This window comes from Ictalurus furcatus, chromosome 12 (genome assembly GCF_023375685.1).
Source record: "Ictalurus furcatus strain D&B chromosome 12, Billie_1.0, whole genome shotgun sequence".
NCBI classification, from domain to species: domain Eukaryota; kingdom Metazoa; phylum Chordata; class Actinopteri; order Siluriformes; family Ictaluridae; genus Ictalurus; species Ictalurus furcatus.
Genome location: NC_071266.1, coordinates 5,830,923 through 5,847,096, shown reverse-complemented (window position 1 = coordinate 5,847,096; position 16,174 = coordinate 5,830,923). Strand labels below are relative to the sequence as shown.

At 42.6% G+C, this 16,174-nt stretch overlaps 1 protein-coding gene across 3 annotated transcripts in view; it reads left to right on the top strand.

Moving 5' to 3' along the window:
- The window catches only part of LOC128615388 (nucleosome-remodeling factor subunit BPTF-like), a 55,984-nt gene that overhangs the window by 36,408 nt on the left and 3,402 nt on the right, over positions 1 to 16,174 (top strand). For all 3 annotated transcript variants that reach the window (XM_053637432.1, XM_053637434.1, XM_053637433.1), the window contains 13 exons: positions 4,582 to 4,712; positions 4,930 to 5,044; positions 5,143 to 5,312; positions 6,944 to 6,976; positions 7,130 to 7,304; positions 7,638 to 8,128; positions 8,649 to 8,731; positions 11,924 to 12,149; positions 12,248 to 12,477; positions 12,734 to 12,907; positions 13,679 to 13,871; positions 14,211 to 14,295; positions 15,733 to 15,919. In XM_053637432.1, the coding sequence (XP_053493407.1) occupies positions 4,582 to 4,712; positions 4,930 to 5,044; positions 5,143 to 5,312; positions 6,944 to 6,976; positions 7,130 to 7,304; positions 7,638 to 8,128; positions 8,649 to 8,731; positions 11,924 to 12,149; positions 12,248 to 12,477; positions 12,734 to 12,907; positions 13,679 to 13,871; positions 14,211 to 14,295; positions 15,733 to 15,919 (2,293 nt within the window). The remainder of the gene's footprint in view (positions 1 to 4,581; positions 4,713 to 4,929; positions 5,045 to 5,142; positions 5,313 to 6,943; positions 6,977 to 7,129; positions 7,305 to 7,637; positions 8,129 to 8,648; positions 8,732 to 11,923; positions 12,150 to 12,247; positions 12,478 to 12,733; positions 12,908 to 13,678; positions 13,872 to 14,210; positions 14,296 to 15,732; positions 15,920 to 16,174) is intronic.

Below are 16,174 nucleotides of genomic sequence, written 5' to 3'. Positions count from 1 at the left end.
TATTGATCTAATGTTACACTTTCTTTTACCCTTTTTTTGTTTCCCTCTTCTATATATAAAATGTGAATTTTGGGGGGGGATTAAGGTTTTTTGAACGAATGGTGTTTATAAGACCCTGATTCGTCTTATAAAGGAAAGGAAGAGAGAAAGAAAGGAAAATGAGAGGAAGAAAGAGGGAAATTTAGTGAGCGCAAAAGAAAGAGAGAACGAAAGAAAAAAGGGAAAAAAAAGTGTCGAGATCATGAGAAATAGGAAGAAAAAAATTGAGAAATGGTAGAAAGAAATGTGAGTGAAAAAGAGAAAGAAAGGTTGAGAGAAAAAAGAAGAAAGTGAGTGGACAAGAGAGAGAGAAAAATATGAAAAAGAAAGTGAGATGGAGAATGAAAGAAAATGTGAGCAAAGTAAGAGGGTTTTAAAAAACAGTTCGAGAAAATACAAGAAAAAGTGAGAGAAAAAGAATGTAAGAGCATGAGAAACGGGAAGGAATCGAGTGAATGGAAAAGAGAAAGAAATCTGAAAAAGAATGCGAGCACGAGAAAAAGGAAGAAAGTGAGAATGGGGGGAAATAGGAAAAAGAATGAGCGAGCAAGAGGAAAAGGAAGAGAGAAAGTATGACAAAAAGAATGGAAAAGGAGAGAAAGAATTTAGGCAAAAAGGGAAAACATTTAGTGGATTTAGGGGGGAAAAGGAAAGGAAAAAATAATAAATTTGAGAAATAAAAAAGGAGAGACGGCTTTGGGTTTAGAGGAAGGAAAGAAAAAATAACAGAAATAAGGAAAGAGAAAAGGAAGGGTTGAGGGAGGGAATGACAGTAATAAGCAACATGACCATAAATAAAGGGGATTTTTTTTTCAGTATATTAGACTGATATCAGTGTGGTGTTACACACACGCACACACACACACACACACACACACACACACACACACACACACACACACACACACAGTCCATGATAAATTGTAGCGTGTGTTAAATCTCAGCATGATCATCAGATCACAAAAGTAAGTTATGTATCATAGCTTCATACAGGAATTCATAAATTGTGAGGGTTCCCCCCCCCCCCCCCCCCCATTGTGGTAATTATTAGTGTCTCAAATGATTAACTTTTTTGTATTTATGGGGAATAAAACTAATGATTAACTCACACACACTACATCATACAACATGACTCTCCACTATTAAAGACCTCTCTCTGTTTTAAAAGTGGAATTCCTTAATTGCTCGATAAATTCGGCTCCTGCTTGGCGTGTTGTGTGCTCTTTTAGAGACTGTGTGTGAGGTTGTGTTAGTGTGCGTGACGCAGAAAGAGAGAGCCCAAGCTTGCAACACACAGAGGTGTGTTTTTCCAGTCCGGTCGTTTCAGGTAGTGCTGTTTGTTCTGGAGACACCGGAGGAAGTCGGCATGAAAACGAGTCCCCGCCCCCCCCCTCGGGCCGATGGGCCTGGTGCAGGTAGCCCAGGCTGCATAGAGAGTTTCCTTCTGCTCTTTCCATGTCTGAGAAGAGCGTCACTTACCTCCTCTTCCAAGCCTCCATCCATCCACAGGGCAGCTGTTTGATGTCAGGATGGCGGTGAACCCCACCCCGCAGCCACTGAAACGGAGCATTTTCAAGGTTCTCAGTTGATGACTTGTGGTTGCTCTTAAACCACCGAACAAGAGGCGATGGAAGGATACTGCTGGAGGGTTTTTTTTGTTATTGTTGTTTGTTTGTTTTGTCAAGAAAACTTAAGACATGAGATGAAACATTTGTGTTGTGTGTTCAGAAAAACAAGATGGATTGAAGGCATTAATGCATCATTCATAAATTTCTCTGTTGTTCCCCCGCCCATCCTCAGATCTCATTTGGTGTTTGAAGGCGCCTGTTTACCTGCTCTGGCGCTGTTTATCGTGGCAGCCATCAAAGCGTGTTAAAAGAGAGCCGTCGAACAAGTAATCCATTGAGTCATGGCGTCAGTTCAGAACGTTCAGAGCTCTGTCGAGTGAACCGGCCAGTTTAAAGCGCTGCTCTGGGGTGCGGAGGTGGTCGAGCTTCAGGTTCGAGTCCCAGGAGTCCGTAAGGAATGCGCATGACGGGGTCAGGGCGTGTTTTGCCTGTTTGCTGACGATGTTGAACTCTAAAAGTATGGGTAGAGATAACCAATTCTCAACTTGGAATGCGTCACAGTGAGATTCCTTTAATGCAGCTGCTTTTCTGTGTGGGTGGTCTTGGGATTGGAATAAAGCATGATGCACTGGAGCTTGTTGATGGGATTATTGTGGGTGTATCATCTTCAAGAATCATCTTCAAAAGTAAAAAAAAAAAAAAAAAAGTTTGAAAATGCAAACTTTCTTTCTTTGAACCTAAACTGCGTTATCCTGCGTTCAAACTAGCAAACGAAAGGCGAACGTTCATGTGAGTGTCATTCTGGTGACGGGAGCAAGCAAGATGGAGACAGTGCAGTTTTAATTAAGTGACCTTATTTGACATTTTCTTAATTCTGCGCAAATTATGTCGCGGTCAAGCGACAAATCCAAACAATCGGCTCCAGTGAATTCCTACATTCCTGCATGGGTTGTCCATTCTCCCCAAAACCTTCACCACTTAAGTTCCTGCTCATGTCTAACTCACATTTAACCACATTTGGCACTTAAAATGGAAGAAAAGCCACTGTCTTGTGGCTGTGTACGAAATTGACAAAAGAGTGGGGGGGGGGTATTTATTTATTTTTATCTACTACTGCTCTGAAAAGTCTGACAGGCCACGCCCACAAGCAAAAACGGTGGTCGCCTTGCACTCTTATAAAAAAAAAAAATGAGTAATATTGGCCGTATTCTCTAGGTGGAAGGGTTGGCAGACTCTCTTCTCCCATCAATCACAGTGATGCTAGCCAATAGGGGTCTGTGAGCTCGTGTATGCTGAAGAGGGCGAATAGTAGAGGTCAACAGATTGATCGTTGTGGAGCGGCTGAGAAGGGTCCGTTGTCGTTATACAGTACGAGATCGGCCTCTAGAGACTCAATAAGAACGATCACTGACCAATTTTGTTGTGTTATTTGAAGTGTGTTTTTGATTCATTTTGGATGTCTCTATTATTATTTGTTATTTGGAGTGATACTTTTTGGTTCAGTTTGGATGTATATCTTTTATTTGCTTTAATATTTATTGATAGTTAATATTATATTATAATATATATTAATATTTCTATATTTATTTCATTTAAAGAAGTACAGTAAATTTAGCCAGTACTGTTTATCTTTGTTGTAAAGTTCAGCAGTGTTTTCATTCAATATCTTTTCAGTATATTTTAAAGACAATCGGTTGATTAATCGGTTATCAGGAGGTGCTGCCCAACTTAGTCAGTCCCTCCAGAAGTTGCAATCTTCGAAATTAAGACAAAATGAAGCAACTTCCGCCATATTCCGAGGAGCTTGCGATTTTTCTAAATTACTGCAGATTTGGGCCAAGATGCGTCACGTGACGTCATCACAACGCGCATCCCGCCAAAGCCCTCTTCGATTCACGTGCGTCGAACATGGGAACAGCTAAAAGGTCTCATTTACCAACGAACATCACTGTGAAAAACAATTCAAGTAGTTTTCCACCAAAAAAATCTCTCTTTGGAAAAACTCCTGTACAGTCGGCTTAGTTATCGGTATCTGTAAAATCCAGCATCAGTCAACCTCTAGCACATCCTGAGTGTGCTGCACTGCCCTACACTTTGTATGAATGTTACACTTTAGTAAAAAAACAATCCGCAGGGAATTCCTCTAAGAATTGAAATGCTGACTTTGTGACAGAATTGAACGTGATTACCCATTGCTTTGCGTTTCTTCGTAACACTGAAATGCAATCACTGTCCAATCACAGGTGTACAACGCCTGATAAATTATTATTTTCAAACAATTCCATTGTTTCAGTTGACAACTCTGTTTAGGGCCATGTTTCCTTTCAATTAGCGAAGTCAAACAGCTTGTTAAAGTGTGCAAGCACTCTCTTTTAAGCGCAGACTAATTTGCGTGCCGGTATTTGTTTTAAAAATGCACGTTACAAGGTGATCCCATGATTTGTTTTGTTTTCCTCAACATTGAGTGAGTCCATAATTTTCTGAAAATAGTTTACTTTAAATTAGTTTGAGGTATGTTTCACGAAGCCAGAATTCAACAAAAATAGGTTTGTGTCATATCTGTGATTTGTTTATTTGCTACAAAGTTTAAAAAGCCGGGTGAACATCCTCGAGGTGTGGTGATTCCATAATATTTACCACCGGTTGTAATGGGAGAAGGGCCTGAAAGTGTAACTTTCCATTAGGCACTGCCATCCATATAAGAACATTTTAAAAACAGCTGGTAATTTTATATTGGAAATCCACATTCTTGTTTTTTTTTTTTTTCCAGTTTTAACTGATTTTCTGAAAACCATTACATTTATTCATTTAGCAGATGCTTTTATCCAAAGCATAAAAGCTTTGAGGAAAGACAATTAATTACTAGCTGAATCAGGTGTTATAAAACAGGGGAATATACAGTACAGTCTGTCTGCAGAATTAGGGCTGAGAAACACTTTTTTTTTTTAATGATGTCTCAATGTGGGTTTTGCAGGTGTCCAGCAGAAGGTTGTTGGCATCATTCCATCTGGTACCACAGGCAACCAGCAAACCATCACCACACTGCAGCCCAGCACGACTACAGTTAACATCAAAGCCAAGGCCCATGGGACAACTACACAACAGGTATACACACAATAGCATAAAAATAGACCATCTCGCATAACACCTACACATAGCAGCTTGCAAAGGTTGCAGGCCAGCTCACCTTATATTAGCTCGATAATTTGTAATTAAAAAGCAGTAGCCAAGTTTTCATGTTCATCGCATTCAGAACTCGCCTCCACAATTGCATACACAAACACAACAGCAAAGTTGTCATTTTTGTTCAATTTTATTTAAGGTGATCACGACTGGAGGACAGCTAAGGACTGGGATGACAGTATTACGAACGCCTGCGCAGCCCGGAGCTGCTCTGGGGAAACCCATCCTCAGAACCCCGATAGTGGTGCAACAAGGTCTCTATAGCATCTGATCTGAAGTCAGATAAAATTGTTCTGTCCGGCTGTCTGTCTGTCCTTCCATCTCACTGTGTATCTGCTCCTCTCCCTCCCAGGTCAAGCTGGTAAGGTGGTGACCCAGATCATCCAGGGACAGCCTGGCAGCCCTGCGAGCGGTGCACAGATCCGAGGCACAACCACACAAACTGTGGCCAGCCCCAGAGCAACCCAGGGGCCAGTCAAACTAACCCTCGCTCAGCTCACCCAGCTCAGTCAGGGCACACAGGTGAGACACACACGCACATGCACACACGCACCAAACTATAAATTAGAGACCTCAAACCATACAGCCAGACTGCTCTCAAAGTTATTATAATTAAACTAATAAAAGGATTAATGTTAACTAAATTAAAATAAAATAATAAAAATAAATAGAAAGTAATTAAATAATTAGCTTATTTGAGACGTGTCTATTAATTAAACCAAACAAACCAAATTGAAATATTTCATATATATATATATATATATATATATATATATATATATATATATATATATATATATATATATATATATGAAATATAATTTATTATTTTATTTTTTTTTAATTTGACAAATGCAAAGACTTTACATTTAAAATTTTAGTCAACGGACACTGACTGGAAGAGTGTATCCGCATATTCCAATCGGTCCCTCTAAGATTTCGTGATTTTTGCGATGAACACAAAAACCAGTGAAGTCCACAGCATTGCAGTTTTTCAAAATTACCGCAGGCGCATCGTGTGACATCACAACGCGCCATGTAAATCTAAAGCCCCCTTTGATTCACGTGTGTCGAACATGAGTACAGCTAAAAGGTCTCGTTTACCAACAAACATCACCGCGAAAGACTGGGCAAATTCGTGCAACTGCAATTTCGACAATTCAAGCAGCAAAAAAACGTACCCAAAAACTCTCATTTTTGTAATTGTCCGCAGCAAAATCGAGCATTTTTGGCCGCAATATTTCCCCCAAAAAAACCTTTGTGAAATCCTGTACAGACTGTCCAATGGTGTTACGCACATTGCGGTGTCAAATTAGGGGGAAAAGATTCTACAACTTTGACTGAGAGACTAAAACGATAGCTGAAAATGTTGAAACAAATATCTTTTCATAAAACCACTACAAACTTACAAAACCATGCGAACGAAAACTGTTACATTTAGAAAACTAAACTGTAATATGTAGGAGGTGCAACAGGCATCAGGATTCAGAATCAGTAGTGCATGCTATAGTAACAGTGTTGAGGTGCATATCAAATCATATCATATCAGTACATATCAAATAAGAACTTGTGCAAAAGACAGTAACTACTTTTTTTTTATTATTATTATTATTATTTCTCTGGTTGCTGAATGAGGAAAAGAAAATGCTCATGTCCACTAGCCCACATGTAACAGTGCAGATAGTCAACACAGCGATTCTACAGACGTCTTTTATTCGTTTGTTTTTGTCTGGTTTAAATCCATCACATCTTATGTAAACTAGTGTTTTTGCGCATAAGGGATAAATGGCGGAGTCTTCCGTCCTTTCAAGAGCAGCTGAGAAGTTACAGAAGTGAACGTCGTCTGAAAAACAGAAGCCGACGTGACACACGTCCTGGGTCAGATAGGGAAAAAGTGACTCAAATTAAACACTGAACACGCGTTTGAAACATTCTCCAGCAGGTGTTTCCCACCACACCGCCTGGGTGTGGACTGTTCGCGGTGGACACAGACTGCCCTCAGCATGTCATCTAATAACAATATGTTTTATTTGTGGCCAACCTGTGCCTTTTGCTAAAACTTTTCCATAGCCTGTGTGTGATGGAAGTTTAAATGGCTATAATCTAGTGCTGGTCTAATTTTCCTTTGGTTTGTTTTTTTTTTTTTGTCTCAGAAGCAGCAGGGAGCAGCAGTGGAGAGCCAGCAGGTTGGTACTGTTTCTTACAGTGAGTGTGTGTGTGGCTGCTTGTGCTTGTTGAGGTGTCTGTGTGTGTGTGTTTGATCCTGTTAACATCTCTCTCTCTCAATCATTCAGTGGAATATGGAAGTGTCTTTGACGTCTCTATCTCTCTGTCTGCAGGGGGTAACAGTGATGGTGCAGGGTCAGGGTCAGACAACAGGTCAGCTGCAGGTCATCCCCCATGGCGTGACGGTGATCCCAGCAGCTGGCCAGCAGCTCATGCAGGCCGTCTTGCCTAACGGTCAGGTGCAACGTTTCCTTTTCACGCCCACTCCTGCTTCCCCTTCCACACCAGGTACCAGGGGCTTTGATTATTATACCTTTTATAGATTGGACCAATCAGACCAATTGGATTTGACTCGCACAGTACAAGCTCAACGTTTCGTTCAGATCTGCTCTGTCTGTCTTCACGGTTCACCTTTGTGTCTGTAATTGACACTTTATGCGTTGTGTGTAAACAAACCTCTGCCGTCAAACAACCCACATGCATCAACTATACGTTCATAACATAACGTATAATGTCTTTTTTCTTGTACTATATTATTACAGGAGGTTGCTGTTTGCTAGTAAATTTAAGCTCATGCTCCCTTTCTTCTGTTTTTTCTCTTTACTTTCTTTTTTCTTCCAGCTCAAACTCAGCCTACTCTCAAGACATGCACTCCCTCCCCTGCCCAGCCGGTGCAGGCCGGAGCTTTCGCCCCCCGCACGCCACCGATGACCCTCAAGGCCCAAATGCCAATCCAGTCTCCCACCCCTCTACAGGTCAAAGCTACAGTGAACCAGATAGCTGTAAAACAGCAGCAGGTGAGGCCCCAGGTGCAGCTCCACCAAGGGGCCCCGGTCATTGCAGTACCAGGGTTGCAGTTCCAGCCGGAGCAAACGGTTAAACTCCAGTTGCCCGTACAGATCCAGCAGCAGGCTGGTGCAGCGTGCCAGGCGGGCGTAAAGACCCAACAGGTCCAGAACGTGGTGACGTTACAGACGGCCAGTGTCCAAGAGCAGCTCCAGAGGATCCAGCAGCTCCGTGAGCAGCAGCAACAGAAGAAACGGCAGCAGCAGGAGGCGAAGAGGGAACAGCAGCAGCAGGCCATCAGCCAGAGCGACCTTATTCAAAAACAGGTGAGCAGGCCACACTGCACCACAGGGCCCGGTCAAACAAACATGCAGCACATGTGAGAAAAGGGCCTCATGGCCAAGCTGCACCACAGAGCCTACCGAGTTACACATGCACCAAAGCAAGTTCATCCGATTCAGGTCAAAGAGCAGCGCACGCTCCGCTGAAGAGGCAGAGCAGGTTTACCAAGATGCAGGTTTTAGGTGAGGGGAAATCCCAACAGTCGAGTTGCGTCACAGAGACCACTGAGTGCTTCTCATCCAAACAGTGGCAGTGACTCACATAAGCGAGGTCACCCGTCTGTGTTTATTTTCTGTCCTCCGTGCTATGAGACTAGCTCTATATGTGTGGGTACAGATTTATGCACCTATGTCATTTTCCACATGTGTACATGTAGGTGATTTACTCTGTGTATAAAGACGGAGGTTTCAGTTGTGCGTGCGTGTGTGTGTATATTGTTTTGTGTTTTACTTTGTTGTATGTGTGTGCGAGAGCATGAGGGTTCACTGTGTGTGCATTCTCCAGGTGGTGATGAAGCAGAACGCAGCGATTGAGCAGCTGAAACAGAAGAAGGCCATGACACCTGCAGAACGAGAAGAGAACCAGAGGTGAGTGTAGCAACACACTACAAGAACCCTCACTTACCCTCAGCGTACGCTGGCACTGCTGCACAGAGACGGGTCACTTTCTAACCCTCTGCTCACGCGCACAATACGTCACTTCGGTTACTATACACGTCTCCTTCATACAGTAGCTGTATATGACTGTATATGAGGTCTATTGTATGGTGTATTCTTTCTTTGCATGTTAGTTTTAGTGTATGCATACATATTATTTGTTTTCCAGTGTAAATCATTTTCAGGCTTGCCATCTGGGTAGCTCCTGTGACCTGTAGTTTCTTACACACTCATGCATTTACTTTGCAGGTAATTTGTTTTTTTTCCCCGCAGCACAGCTGAGTAACTGAACATTCTCAGATAAATAGTCTAATCTAGCAAAGCTACATAGGAAGCTAGGGTTTTCTAGAAAAAAAAAATAAACCAGCTAATGAGTCTTGAAGTGATGCATTTAAGGAAATGTGCCACACATCTGCATTATTTACAGATCTGTTTATTTTACATCCATTGACAAACAGTTCAGTTTTCAGTGTGAAGATTACCAGTTTGGCCTCCAGTCGCATTCACGTCACTGTGGCACAAATGACATCATCAGCCATCTAGCTCCCTAATATGTTTATCTATGGAACAAATGGTCTGGAAAATACGTTGACCTCTCCCTGACCCAGTACTTTCCCTTCATACCTTTTGGAACTTGCTTTTCTACTACTTTGTATCACCCTTCTCCATTTTTACCCCATTTCTGACCCACTGTGCCGCAACGTGTCAGATTTCCCACCCCCACAACCGTTGAATGAAGCACGACTGCAGGGTGATGTAGAGGCCATGATTTAACCCCTGGGCACATCAGGGAGTGCGCCCACTGACACACACCCAAACTACAGTGCACCTAGAACTAGTCTGTCTGTAGCCTGCCCTTTGTCTGTTGGTGTCTATCTTTGGTATGCTTTTATTGAAGCATCTTGCAACTTCTAGAGTACAGATACAAGTATGTTTTAGGGGTAGCACACAAGCATGATGGTAAGCTCAAATCCAAGGTCCCAAAGTAAACCGCTGTAAATATAAATGAGTAATTTGCATCTATTGAGGAGCTCATAGAACAGTGTAATCATAAGTGATGTTGACACCCAAATATTTCCCAGAGGTGCAAACATCTACATTTTAGGGGTAAAATTGATCAGTTTCAGACCCCTTGATACAGCGATACGGAAGCCACCTGAAAAATACGTGGTCCGAACAAATTGGCAGAAAAGCCAATTCACTGAAGGGGAAAGGATGTAGAGCGTGAAAGATGCAGCTATTTTTTGCTTTGCACCGACTTTATCTAGGCAAAATTTGCCCTGTGGATTCATGAGTTTCAGTCTTTGGGTTGTTCTTGTTTACGACACATCTGAAAAAAAAAAATAGCAGGTTTCCAGTAGAGCGGTCACGATACCATAAACATATCTTACAATACTATTCCAGCTGAAGTATTATGATGCCACGCATTACTGTGTTAATCCATTATTCAAATCGAACCGAATTTACAGAAATACAGACGCATTATATAGATGTAAATGAAAACAGACACACCAGATTTTTCTCTGAATACTTTATTAATGAGAATGAATAACTGGCTATTGGAAATACTCAAGAACAATCATACAATTGGCAAGCAACTCATTCAGTGTGCTACATATTTCATCTGTTGTACCCTAGAGCGATGAAATCATGTAAATCTAAATAGTGTGACCCCAGTGTCCACGGCTCCTGAGTGCCACAACAGAAAAGCCTTATCTTGATTATCAGGATATCACGAGTTCGAATTTTTTGTTGGGCCCTTGAGAAAGGCTCTTAATCCTATCTGGTCCAGGGGTGCATCATGCAAACTTCTTCTAGTTGTTTGATAGAGGAGAGATGGTTGGTGTGTGGGAATTTGCAAGTGACCAAATTGTGAAGAAAATGTACATAGAATGGAGATTAGAGAACAGAAATTAATATTAATAATAGTGACAATCATACATTAAAGTATAATAAAACCATTTATCTTGTTTACTAACATTTCCTTCTGTATTTCCTCTATGCCTGCTAAGATTGTTGTATTAGCGATGTTGCCACCTCCGTAAGGTTTTCTGACTATTCCTTTTTGGTTTTTTTATATCTGCAAAATCAAATTTCACTTAAACATGCTGGGAGGGAGATTTAAGAAACCTGAATTCTTCTCTATCTCTGCCTGCATCTCTCTGCACCGCATGCTGTTTGTCGTGTTGAGTCTGGGAATTACGATTGCCCTTTGACCTCCACAGCTGGTGATCCCTCCTTCTCAGCCCCTTTTCCTTTTCCCACATGCGGCCAGTGTTATGAGAGCTGCGAGAGCCAATTGAAGAGTATCTATCACAAGCCCGCCCCCCACCCACTATAACATATTCCTGACATGAAATAACAAAAACGCCCAGCTAGTGGACACACTTTCTCTCCGCCTGAGCCGAAAACTCAAGTCCACGAGTTGTAGTAAAGCCTAAAAGGTTAATGTGGCTAACAGTGAGTGGACATTAGTGAGGTATGCATGCCTCATGACCGCTCTTTCTGCTTTCCTAACCCGCAGTCACCATCCTTTGATCGTCTAATGCCTGGTTTCAATCACTGCTTTACTCCTCGGAATTCATTTCATTGTTGGCTAAGTTAGCACTGCCATCTGAACTGTGTCTTTTATTGCTGCATTTACAGTGGGATAAAGCATGCATTTGTACCGACAACCTTTAGACTAATGGCTTTGCGAGAGGATTTGAGTGCATTATAATCGACTAAGATCATAAACTTGAAAGGAACTAAAAGTTCAGGACAAACATAAGTCAACTAAATTACATGCGTACACATTTTATTTGCATTACATTGCCTTTTATAATCATTCCAAACATTAATTTAATAAGAGATTAGATTACATTTCTCACAGAACCATTATTATTATTATTTTTTTTTTTTTACTCTCTTATTTTCTGCTCCATCTGTTGTGGAGGCTCAAGCTGTTAAGATCGAATTAATTGTCCGATCCATCATCGGACACCAAACACGTCTTTGCTAATCAAACGCATTTGAGATCGAACCCCGTGATTAGAAACAGACCGTTAACTAACTTAAGCCACATATTCTCTATGCACATATGCTCTAACAAGAATTAAGTCTGAGTTTAAACTCGTGTTCCAGGATGATCGTGTGTAACCAGGTGATGAAGTTCATCCTGGACAAGATCGACAAGGACGAGCGGCAGGCAGCGAGGAAGCGGAAACGAGAGGAGACGGTGGAGCAGAAGCGCAGCAAGCAGATGGCTGTTAAGCTCTCAGCCCTTCTCTTTAAACACAAAGAGCAGCTCAAAGCTGAGATCCTGAAGAAGAGAGCACTGCTGGACAGACAGCTGCAGCTGGAGGTGCAGGTAAGCATGGCAGGACGAGTTCGCCATAGCAAGACCTCTCGCTGCCTACCTCCGTGAAGTCTAAATTGACGTCTGCATATGTGTTTTTGCTTCTGCAGGAGGAGCTGAGGCGGGATTTGGAGAAGATCTGTCAGGAAAGAGAACGAGCTCAAGCTGCCGCCGCCGCCCAGGTCGCAGGCACAACGTCGCCGTCGACGTACAAACGCAAATATGAGGACGAGACCGCGGCCAAATCGAAGAAAAAGAAGATGATCACGACTACCTCAAGAGAAACCAAGAAGGACACAAAGCTGTACTGCATCTGTAAGACGCCGTACGACGAGACCAAGTAAGATTTGACTGGTACCACCTCAGCACACTAACGGTGTGGCTAAAATATGTCTTTCTGTTCACAATTAAGCGATGTAAATCCCCGTACCCCAAATGTAGTGAAGCAGCCAAGATATATTTGGTGCCTGAAGCTTCTTTAGTTAACAAATAACACACGACTGTAGAGTCCAGTTTAGCGTCATTTATATGCCTACGCAATTGCATCAAATTCTATCGATGATCTCGTCTCACCCTCTCTCCCTCTGCTGTTGTAGGTTTTATATAGGCTGTGATTTGTGCACAAACTGGTACCACGGTGACTGCGTAGGCATCACGGAGAAGGAGGCGAAGAAGATGGACGACTACATCTGTGCAGAGTGTAAACAGGCGCAAGACGGAACCACAGAGGAGCTCTACTGCATCTGCAGAACTCCTTATGATGAAGCTCAGTGAGTGTGTGTGTGTATGTGTGAGGAAAGCACAGAGGAGCTCTCTGTTTATGTATTTCCGAATGAAACATCAATACTAGTTTAGTAATGCGGGGTCCAGTAGAACAGCCTCGCTTTTGGTTAAGCGGTATGTGTAGTCATTCAAGGCCAAGGAACACGTGGGTTTCTTTCCTGGAATAGGACGGGGAGAGAACCAAACACGAATTCTCCATTTCGGGTGGTCGAGAATTTTCAGTGGTTAAGTATCTACACCCTTGATCAGATTCTGAGTCCCAGAACCAGCAACATACAACACCCAGGAAGGGTGAAGGCTAACATGTGCTTCCTGTGAGATGCGTGAATCCAGCCAACTGTTGCTCATGCTGTGTCAAAGTGCAGCGCAACATTCGCAGAGAAAAGCGCTCTGATTGGGTAGTGTCGTGATGATTGACAGGAGAGTGAGATAGAGAGAGAGTATGTTATCCCTTCCGCTCAAAGAGCACGACCAGTTTTGCTCCCTTGGCCACAGATGGCGGTGACATCATCGGGATTCAAACTCGTGATCGTCCAACAATGGTCCTTTCTCCTTTACTTTTAATATTCATTCCGATGTTTTTTTTTATCTTGAATTCAAACACGTTTTCAGACTGAGCCAGTATATGCTGTTATTACCTTAAAGTTCTATCTTAGTCAGGAGATCACTGAAACTGATTGGTATTATCTGGTTTTTAGAAACAAAAAGATAACCCACTGCAGCTTTAAAGTCTCTGTAACCGCTCTGGTTGTTGTCAGGTTTTACATCGGCTGCGACCGCTGTCAGAACTGGTACCACGGCCGCTGTGTGGGGATCCTGCAGAGCGAGGCGACATACATCGACGAGTACATCTGCCCTCAGTGCCAGTCCACCGAGGACGCCATGACCGTCCTCACACCCCTCACAGAGAAAGACTACGAGGGATTACGAAGGATCCTCCGCTCACTACAGGTTTTCTCTCGCAACTTCCTCCCCTTTATCTCTCACTTCTCTCTCGCTGCCGTTATTTCTCCCCGATAACAGAAGAAAACAAATCTGGTATTGTTTTCTTCTCCTGCACGCTTTATCTGATCAACCTGAACTTTGGAAGACTTCCCAGGAGCGGTTGTTGTCTTTCTTTTTTCGCTTTCTTCATCCCGTCCTTCTCCGCGTTTTCCTTTTCTTTCATTCTTAACTCCCATGCCCTCCTGTTGAGGAATGGAAAGGGCTTTAATTTTCTTCAATGTTGAAGCAGCTGCTTCCAATACACTGGACTGACCATGTGCGTGCTCTCGCTATATCCGTCTCTAGGCTCACAAAATGGCGTGGCCCTTCCTGGAGCCGGTGGACCCCGAAGATGCCCCGGATTACTACGGCGTAATAAAGGAGCCTATGGGTAAGAAGCTAGCGGGGAGTTCATGTATGTTAAAGGAAAATTTCAGACCAAAATATACCAGAAATGTGTTCAATCAGTCAAAACTTCGCAGTACGCAAAATTTTGTTTGTACTCGAGCGACGTGGATAATGTTACTAGACAAATAAGGGAAGCATGTAGGACCTAAATTATTTACTCTGAAAGAAATTGTTTATAAGCTATAAGCTTGTCGTACTCAATGGCAGCATTATCTTAGTAGCTCCAGTGCAAAACTAAATAAGCAAAGTACAGACACTAAACATTTTGTTTAATAGACTACATTACTTTAATAGACTTTCAGTTTACTTTCTGGCTGCTTTCGGATACAAGTAACCCTCACAGTGGGCTTCAATCCACTGCAGTATCTCTGAAAACATTATTATTATTATTTAAGATATAATGGAGGAAACATTGCCCTTGTTTGAGTCACAGCTGAATGCCTCCATCTTGAATGAGTTAAAATCAGGCCATCTGTGTCGCTCATTGACCTGTGCAAACTCGCCTATTGCAAACCGACCAGCAAACAGATGCATAATGACTCAGCAACACGCAAAAGACCATCGACATGTGTGCTGTCTTCAGAAACACACCAGGGCTCAGTGCCTTAATCCTGATGTTCTTAAAGATTTCCTTTGATGCGAGTGAGAAAGAGGAGTGTGGAGGAAAAAATGTTGGGGGAGAGACCAATGAGGAGAAAGAGATAAACAGGCAGAGAGAGAGAGAGAAGGTGAAAAGTACAAAGCAGAGATGTCTGCCTCTGTGAGGTGTGAACGTGATCTGTTTATTTGGATGTGCCTCTCGGTAGGTTGTCTATCCCTCGTTCCCTCCGAATTTCTCTCTCTCTCTCTCTCTCTCTCTCTCTCTCTCTCTCAATGCAGCAGCGTAAACCCACGGTCACACCTTGAACAAAGTATAGAAAATTATAAAAGCCGAACAGAAAACAACAGCAATCGGAAATATTCTTTGTTGAAAGAAACTACCATCTACCATGTTGAAAGAAACTACCGTTTCGCAGCGTTATCTTAAGAGAAAAATCCGTCTGTAGTTTTTCACGACTGCAGTAGAAACAGGATTTGCTATTTATTTATTTTTAAATTCCCACATTTTTCCTCCGGTCCCTCATTTATAGCCCAAAGAACTCCCAGCTGACCTCTAAAATTTTACAAGACCTGAGTTTTACTGTTCTCTCATTAGTGTGGATTAACAAGCCTGGTTGTCACACAGACCAGCACAAATGTGTGTTTTAACAACGTGGGAATGAACTAAGCTCAGCCCCTTTAATATTTCTGCATTAGTACTGGCTGCTCAATTCTAATAACTGGCGGGGGGGGGAAATAAAAGTCACAGTGTAATATTGGCCACAGTAATGCACTACAGAAGGCTGAGTACATGGTATTTTATATTCCTGCCTCGTTTCAGACCTCTCGACGATGGAGGAGCGTCTGCTGAAGCGTCACTACAGTAAGCTGACTGAGTACGTAGCAGACATGACCAGAATCTTCGACAACTGTCGATACTACAACCCCAGCGACTCGCCCTTCTATCAGTGCGCAGAGGTGCTCGAGACCTTCTTCGTCCAGAAGCTTAAAGCCTTCAAAGCCAGCAGGTAGCGCGCACACACACACACACACACACACACACACACACACACACACACACAATCAGTCTCTCTTCCTTCCCTCAAATCTTAGCTTTTGCTTACATTCACACTTTCTGTCATGCACTCCATTTCTTCTTTTATTTCTCACCCTCTCTGCACTTAGAAAAGGGATACTCGGAGGTTCTTTGTTTAATTATGGGCCCTTGACTTTAATGGACCCATAACTTTATTTTGCTTGGAGCCCTGGCTAAAATGGAACTG